The sequence below is a fragment of the Ctenocephalides felis genome, unplaced genomic scaffold (assembly GCF_003426905.1).
Source record: "Ctenocephalides felis isolate EL2017-DRISC unplaced genomic scaffold, ASM342690v1 CF-g0.4_SCAFFOLD_01170, whole genome shotgun sequence".
Lineage (NCBI taxonomy): Eukaryota > Metazoa > Arthropoda > Insecta > Siphonaptera > Pulicidae > Ctenocephalides > Ctenocephalides felis.
In genome coordinates, this window is record NW_020537324.1 from 58,502,098 (window position 1) to 58,511,282 (window position 9,185).

The 9,185-nt window shown below is 28.8% G+C and overlaps 1 protein-coding gene across 1 annotated transcript; it reads right to left on the reverse strand.

Annotated features, from left to right (window-relative positions):
* Positions 1-250: 250 nt before the first annotated feature.
* On the reverse strand, positions 251-2,821 carry LOC113367448 (homocysteine S-methyltransferase 3-like). Its single transcript, XM_026609056.1, has 7 exons — positions 2,650-2,821; positions 1,996-2,169; positions 1,514-1,614; positions 1,143-1,229; positions 977-1,054; positions 645-862; positions 251-401 (listed from the first exon to the last, which is right to left on the reverse strand). The coding sequence occupies exons 1-7, from the start codon at positions 2,819-2,821 to the stop codon at positions 251-253; spliced, it is 981 nt and encodes a 326-aa protein (XP_026464841.1).
* Positions 2,822-9,185: the final 6,364 nt, after the last annotated feature.

Consider the following 9,185-nt stretch of genomic DNA (forward strand, 5'->3'; position numbering starts at 1 on the left):
CACATTTAATTTTTTGTTGTTATTTTTAAAAAGGTTGACAACGACTGGTGAATCTACGTGATATCATTAAAATATTATTCGGTATAATTCAAATAACAAATAAAATTCCGTTTCTTATACGTGAATAAATCACACACATATCGTACAAAAATATTTTATTCATTTCATACAAATAAGATTTACAGTATTTATAAAAAAATATCTATTTATTAACATTTAATTTTTCAAATCAAAACCATAAAGTAACCATTTAACTTCGGTTTATACTATCTACTGCTTTTCTGATATTTCGAATAACTTCATCATCAGTGCGGCAACAACCTCCAATAAATTTCACTCCCAAATCAATCCACGAAGGTAGAAAGTCTTGAATAGGTGGGCAATGCTCTTTTCTTGTCCACCTGGAAGAATGAGAAAAATACTACAAATATCCAGGAAAACTGTTATCAAACATAATTTGAAACAGATTGTCAAATTAAGACAACTTGATACTTTTGATAAAAAAAATGCAACAGAAAGGTTGCATTGACTAACTAGCATAATACTGATAAACCTGTGATTAAAATCAAATTGTTGTTGGAACAACCATCATTATATATGAATTTACCTAAAACTTTTAAATAATGAAAAGTCAATTATCTTACCCTTCGTTAGGGGTGTATTCCTCGCTGCTATTAGGATAGACTACCAACGGAATTTCAGGTTTTTGGTCTTGATTAAGAGACTTAAACAATCCACTAACGTACTTCGGATGAACACAATTTGCACCAATTGCAACCAATGTATTTGTGGCCAAAGCTTTTTTCCAACAACTTAGTGCTGCTTCACGAAAACTTTCACCACTAGCTAAACTTAATTCATTCTGAATAATATGCAATAGTAATTAATAATATCACATCCAATAATTTTTAGTAATCGGATGCGATACTCTTAGAGAAATTTGAATCTTGAAATAATTTTATTATGACAAATTTACTTTACACTGGAAGCTCAACCATGCTTTTGTACCAGGGTGCTCTTTTATTATTAAGTCGATCACTGCTTCAGCTTCTATCTGCAAACGGTAAAAAATAATAATCAAGGGGATAATTGATCAATTACAACTTAGTCGAGTATTTGGATAAATGAAAAAAATATAAAACCTGACAAGGAATGGTTTCGATCGCCAAACCATCAACACCAGCGTTTAGAAGTACTTCTATTTGGGGCCTGTGCCATGCTTGTAGTTCCTAATTAAGAAAATAACAATACAGTTTAATATTAAATTAAAATAAAGAAACAATAGTAATACAGTATATAAAAGTTTAAAAAAATTGCGAAAAGCTTGTTTTTTATACAAATCTTGCTAATGTGCAGATTTTTAGGAAAATCTTGCAAGTGTGCAGTCAAAAATCAAACAGTTTTAGTCTTCAATAGTCATGAACGTAATTTTCATTTTAATTACAAGATTTTTTGCAATTGATAACAAATATACATTTTTTACGTACTTTTATTAAAGTCAAGTTATACTAACCTCTTTGGTAATTGTTTTTGCGTAAGTACCACTATATTCAGAGCCATCATGAAGATGAGCTCCATAAGGTCCTACTGACCCCATTATTATCGGCATTTTTCCTAAACAAAATTTTATTAATCTATAGTTTCATTTCATTATTTTCATAGATTTCAGCTTATAAATAAAATATAGTTAATTTTTATATCAATAGATAAAATTCCAACATTTCATATCGAAGGATTTCAAGTGCAATTTTCAAATATTGAAAATATAATTTATATTTATAATAATATATTATTTGTGCCTAATGTAACTATTTCGTTTAAACGCGTGCCTCAAACAACAAATTATCATGTAGTAGTGATATCAGTTTTCAGATAAAATTCGAAATATATTTGGAAACTACTGTGTGCAATGGCAACAGTAAACCTCTCAACAATCAATCGTAAATTCTTAAGATATTTTTAAAATAATTGTATTTAAATTCTTATATAAATTACCTTTACTCTCACCATGGGACAAGCTTTCTTTTTTATATAATTCTCGAGCCTCAAATGCTAATTTAATAGCAGAATTTGCCAAATCTATTGATTCCTGATGAGTCAATCCTAAATGCTCCATATATCCTTTAATACTGACTTGATAGGTGTTTGTTGAAATAATATCTGCTCCAGCTAAGTTTTTGGACATAAAACAATAAAATCATTTTTATTCAGATACCACAATAATAAAAATATAATAACAATAATAATAAATCGATGGTTACTGGTAATAATTTTGAACTATTTGAGGGTTTTGACACTTTTTTTTCTGGAAACGGTGTTGGTTGTGAATCAAGTATTGTAGTTACTTGGGAAGCTAGTAATGCTACGATGTTATTTTTTCATATACATGTGTTGAGAAGTGAAATTGCTCTATAGTTGCACATTATTTTTATTGCCTTTTTACAAATATAAGACGAACTTGAGTGCTTGAGGTGATCTAGCAAACTTCCATATCAAATCATTTGTTCATACAAAGTAATGGACTCCAGATGAATATGGGAAAAAGGGAACAAATTATTTAATATTGATAATAGAAATTTTCTCTGGTTTATCAGTTAAAACATTATTACCTATATTTATATATTATTGATTATTTTTGCTCAAATTTACCTCTAAGATAGTCCAAATGTGCTTGTCTCACATCGCCAGGTCTTGTGGAGTTGTACCTGGCACTCCACAAAGGATCACTATCGATTCCTGATCCTACATATTTAGCTAGTTGTGTTGAAAAACCGCCATCTAATACCATTATTTGATTGAAATCTCCATTATTGAAGGCCATTATTATTTTCCTAGAATAAATATTACTATAGAAATAAAAATGTCTAGCCTAAAAGAACGGAGTAAGAAGCCAAACCAATAGTAAAAGTTTATTAATTCAATTATTTATTTTAATTCCAATTACTTCTTTGCTATTATATTTATTTTAGTTTATTTATAACTCATTATCTTAATTATTTTTCATAAGATTTTGCTCTTTAATTCATTTTATCATCATTGAAAAGACCCTACTGGTGGGTAACTGTTTAGAATTTTAAATCGATAATTTACATATATACTCAAGATTATTGAATATTTTTTATAAAGACAGAATTTAATAAAAATAAATTATTAGTCGTAATAATCACTTACACATAATTAAGTATTTACAATTCAGTTTTAACTTCAACCTGCACCTAAAAAAATTGCTCAAAATAAATCGCAAAGATAATGTACTGGTACAAGCATAGAATAAAAAACATAAAAAGTTTATAAATTACAATAGAAAGACATTGAGTAATTTCACAAATAATATAGAATTTTAATAGGAAAACCCAGTGGTTCACCTCTTATATAATGCACTAAATTATATCTTACTTTTGGTATAACAAACTAGGAAATAAAGTAAAAATGCTTATATGACATATTTTTTCAGAATTATAAAGTGCAGGGTAAAATAAATAAATTTTTTGTTCGTATATATATATATCTATATATATTTAATATTTAATAGTATATGCATTTATTTATAGATATATTTATTTACCTTTATCACTTATACAAACAGTACAATTTTTTACCATAGACTTTTCAGTTTAGTCATGGTGATACCGAAGAATTTATAAAAATTTTCAAGTAGCAAATATATATACATGCATATATATATATATATATATATATATATATATATATATATACATATACGGTGATCCAAATGCAAAATTGATGGTTTTTATTTTAATTTAAACTGATTTTATTTTGTAATATAACATTCAAATCTAACGGAAATCCTTTATAACTTTTTACCAAAACATTTTTCAGTCATATATTTTTTTCATTACCTTTACTTAACACGTTCACGGATGTGAATGCTATAGTAATCATTTTCAGTGTGATGCAGAATGACATGAATGCTATAGCATTCAAATTTGGAAGTCATTTTAAATTTAATTTTATACTCGTTCTCTTAATTATAATATCTGTCAAAGTAATGACTAGCGATAAGTGATTCTTTAGACATTTTCGTAATTTATTCTATTTTCCCGTAGTCACTAATTAGCTTGGACAAGCACGTTGCGTAAAATACATGCGTAATACTTAACGTGGATGCTATAACATTAATTGTATATAACGATTATAATATGATAATTTCACTCCCAAATTTCAAATATCACAACCAATTTAAAAATGAAATTATCATTTTTTTACCTTGCCGAAACTGTTACTATCCGCGAACGTGTTAACACTGATTTTGATAAAAAAAAACTGATTTTTAATTGCTGTCAATTACAATTAATCTTAGTTTCATTTTACTTATATACCTGGCCTTACAAGTTTTGTTTATACTTATTATTAATAATAGAAACAAATGGGTTATTTTTAATTCTTACCTTGATTATTGTTCCTATATAAATACATTGCAAATAATACTGTTGCGGTGGGTATATCGTAACACACGTTTTAAGAATTTTAAACACTTGTGTTTATAAATCGCATTGTTATCGTATGAAAATAGTCACGAAACACGGCCTGATAACACTGCGTCAGGCAGTACCAGAATAGCTGTTTCTCTTTGACAACTATAGGGCTGGTAATGTGTCCGGATAATAATTTCGACATTGAAAGAATGATACTAATATAAATATAAATACACACGCACACACACATATATACATATATAAACTTTTATATTAAAAATTCAAATGTTTAATAATGTTTTTATCTGTCTGTCTGTCAGTGTCACTATTGCTAAATTGACTTTATTTGTTTCCATACATTAATATATTTTAAACTAGTTGGTATTGGTATTTAGCCTTGAGGCAAGTTACATAAACTTCCCGATATGTGTAAATAATCGACTTAATCAATAAAAAATAAATTCCGAGTGGATTTATTACACATCATTGCAAACGAACGAACGAACACGTTAACTCGGAGTATTTTCTAAAAGTAAATTTTCAAAAATCAACAATTTTTATAATTGAACCAGTTTTCGTAGAACTTTAATGATTTACTATGTTCATTAAGACCAAGTACGCTATTGTTATACCATGTAAATCGTCTAATGTTAATTTGAACAAACGTCAACAAAACTACTCATTTTCAAAATTAAACTATTTGTCGTAAGGCCGTAATATTTCAGTAAGTTCTATAAGACCATGATATACATTGCCAAAGAAAGTTTCATAAAAATCGGTTTAATTTTTTTTCAACAGGTAATTACAACATAATGGCCCGGTAGATTTTCACCTAAAACTAATCAGTATATGACCAACTAATCTTTCGAACAGTTTTTGATTTTTAAAATCGATTCGGTAGAATGAGCTTAAATGTGGACGAAAAGATTAACACTCTTTTTCAAATTACAGAGAAACGGCTCGGCAGATCGTCTCACAAAACTGACAAACTATAGTGCTCATTGGGGTACATCTAATGGCTTTTAAATTTTTGAAATCGATCGAACCGTTTTTGGGAAAACGTCGATTTACGGCAAAAAATCTGTTCACATACACGCACACACACGCATCCAAAAATCCTTAAAAACTCGTTCACGTGATTAATGGACGCCCCCTTACCTTATGGAAATAAAATTATATTTTAGATATTTAGAAATTTATTTAGATATTTTAGAATTTTAGAAATAAAATATCTACTAGTATAACAGTTACATATTATATTAGTAGTATAACGGGAATATATTAGGTTGTCAAATATTCCCTTCCGCTTTTTTGCTCTTAGTTTATAATACAAAAAGGCGAAAGGGAGATATTTGACAACCTTATATTATATTCTTATATTATCTAGGGGTTACACATTATAAATCTTCTACCAAAAAAATTGAAACAAAATTTGTACTCATTATTAAAATCTCTATCAAATATCTGATATTTTGATATGTACGATCTTTATTGACTGCCAAATGATAATTTTTCTTAATCTGGTCTTCCCAAAAGCTCAATAAAGTCTTCATTTCGTCAATACAAGTAAATTGCTGTTTGAATCATTTATATCAGATGCTCCGTTTTATCAAAAGCTGAATCTTCATTTTTGGCACTTTTTGCCTAATATTTTCCAAACAACTAGAATTGCCTCTGCCAAAATCTATTCAGTGCGTCTTCTCAATACTTTTTGTTAATCAATGAAATGGATTGATTCGTGCTCTCAAAATCGTTAACCAAATATTGTATCCGCACATACATAAACACATGGAAGGACTGGATATGGTTGGGTAGTGATAGTCGTCATCACAGCTAAACTATATTGATTTTTAGATAGAGTCCAAAGGGAGAAAGATGAAGTATGATTGTTTGAAAAGTTTCCATTATTGCAATCATTCTGCACTCTACATTAACATGATCTGTAGACCGTATTGCTTTTGAAGAGCCAAAATAAGTTTCTATGTTCGAATTCTTTTAATAACTGCTATTTGTATACAGATAGATCACTTTGTTATTTTGCTGCAAGTTGAATATTAGTAGTTATTTACCAGCAATTTTGTTTGTTTCAAAAATGTGCTTTAGGTACGGTTGTGACATACTTTGTGGGTACGGTTGTGACATTTATTTCTTGTTTCTAGTACAAAACTGCAATTGCACATTGCGGTTGAAATAAAACCTAAACATTGGAAATGTAATGAAAAATTTCATAATGAAAAAATTACTCCTCTGTTTTCGCCTGTAGATTATCTGAAGTGATTTTTACCAGATATGGGATTGATTCTTCTATAATTTTTTGCTGTTTCAGATAATGATTAAATTATCTATTATTAATAAACAAACTCTGATATAAAATGTTGAGTTAAGAAGAACATCAAGCGTTATAATTGTATTGGATTTGGCAAAAAAACATCAACATAACATCTTCAGAATGAATGCAAAAATAAGTGAAATTTAAATAAGATCCTTATTAATGTTGAATAAGCATAATATTTGAAAAAACTACATTAGCGAAATTATTGTTATTGATCGTCATGGATATCAGGTTTTTATATTATATTTCTATTATTAAACCATCGGCATTTAAAAGACTTAGTGTTATCGTTATCGTTATTTGGCATCACTTCTATTGATATTTTATAAAACATAAATCATAAAAGCCATACGGTTTCTTTTTAATTTTTAGTTAATATCCCGTTATAAAGTGGAAATAGTAAATAGTAACGACATTCGTCACCAACGCAAAATTCTAAAGTGCACCACAATACAAATCTTAAAAAGAGTTGCTTTTCCCAAATCTTACGATTTCATTCTACATATTCTTTGTAGTTTCAAAAATAGAGCTTTTTGCATAGGGTGTATTTCATAAAGCCTTTGATCTTTGTAAAAGACATTTTATGTTTCGTTGAGTTGAGAAAAGGTACCCTATTGAAAGTTATTTTAGGATCATGTGTTATAAATGTTTAAACTCTAAACACTCTCGAAACTTCTAAGGATAAATATTTTTATACTGCTTATCATTTTCAAAAAATTATGCCTGTATAAATACTGGTAAATAAAATGTAGATTTTTTTATTTTCATTCTTATATGTACAAAACATTTGTGACGTTATAGGAACGTAAAATTCATATTATTTAATCACAGCATTTTATTATAGAGATTTCTGTAAATATTATTTATTTTTATTTAAAATTCAATTTAATTCGCGTTTATTAATCCAACGGATCACAGATTTTCTAATATTTCTAATGTCCTCGTCATCAGTACGACAACATCCTCCGAAAAGTGGCTCCTGAATCCAACCAGGAACTGACGTAGTCTTGTACAGGAACACATCGGTCTTTATCTTTCCACCTGAGGAAAATAAAGATTAGAAAAAAATCTTTTTCGAACAGTTTTTGATTTTTTAAAATTGATTCGGTAGTATGAGCTTAAATGTGGACGAAAATGTAAACACTTTTCCCAAATTACAAAGAAACGGCTCGGCGCGATCGTCGCCCAAAACGTACAAACGATAATCCTCATCAAGATACATCAAATGGATTTTAAATTGCTGAAATCAGTTCAGGCGTTTTTGAGCAAACATCCATGAAAGTTCTAATTTTGACAAATGGCAAAAAAACGATACTAATTTTTGCAAACTTTGACGAATTTTCAAAATTAGACGACTTGTCGTAGAACTGTAATGTTTTAGTATGATCTAGAAGACCATGATATCTATCTATCACCAAAAAAATCATGAAAATCGCCGAATTTTTGAAAAATATTCATCGACAGAGATGGAATAACTATTCATTTAATTTACTTTTTATAAAATTATTTTTTTTTCAACTTAATTTAATATTTTGTTTCCTTTATATGTTATTTACGCCTTTGCCATGGTAAAAGTTCAGTTGGTTCTTTTTACCCCATCCATGTGTTAGATTTGTAGAGGTTATATAAAAAACTAAAATAAAACAAATAAGTGTCGCATACTTAAAAAATATCATCAATATCAAATATCATCATGAAATAACATCTTTCGCCCTCTACTTTTAAATATTGTTGTTAAAAAGTTCTTAACTATGCTTCTTTTTGAGATATTAGGGGTAGACCCTTTTATCGTGGATCATTAAGCTATGCTCGGCCCTAATATATGCTAACATTTCAATAAACGTGATTTTAAATTATGACATTTTACTTTGGAATTCATTATTTTATGTACGCCTGCAGATAGTAATCTATCTAAAACTAACAATACATTAAAACAGTTTACAAAGTATTCTAAATTTAAATTTAAAATGAACTTAACTTCTACGAATTGCGACCGTATGTTAAAACCACGAATCACAGTATTCTATGTAACATAAGGTATTTCCAAAATGTCATAAATAACAAATTTATTGAATATTTGTGATATGTTTGGGTTATTTAATTCCGTTAATGTTTTTTCAAAATATACTTAAAGAAAGGCTTACCCTTCGGTCGGCGTGTAATTTTCGCCACTGTTGGGATAAAACAACGAGCGGTATTTGGGGCATCTGATCCCTATTGAGGATTTTGCAGAGACCGACGGCGTATTTGGGATGAACGCAATTGACTCCAACAGCGAGTAAACATTGGGACTCCCTTGCCAGCTCCCAGCAGCTCAAGGCCGCGTCGCGGAATAACTCGCCGTGGGCGAGACGAGATTCATCCTGGGAAGGAAAAAATATTAATTAAATTGAGAAAATATTGTTAAATCTTTGCAA

Excerpts from the sequence above, each read along its gene's own strand:
- LOC113367448 (XM_026609056.1), bottom strand. The coding sequence starts at position 2,821 with ATGGCCTTCAATAATGGAGATTTCAATCAAATAATGGTATTAGATGGC. Across the intron at positions 1,615-1,995 it reads GTCCCATGGTGAGAGTAAAG|GAAAAATGCCGATAATAATG; the intron begins GTAATTTATATA and ends AATTTTGTTTAG. Across the intron at positions 1,055-1,142 it reads TCGAAACCATTCCTTGTCAG|ATAGAAGCTGAAGCAGTGAT; the intron begins GTTTTATATTTT and ends TACCGTTTGCAG.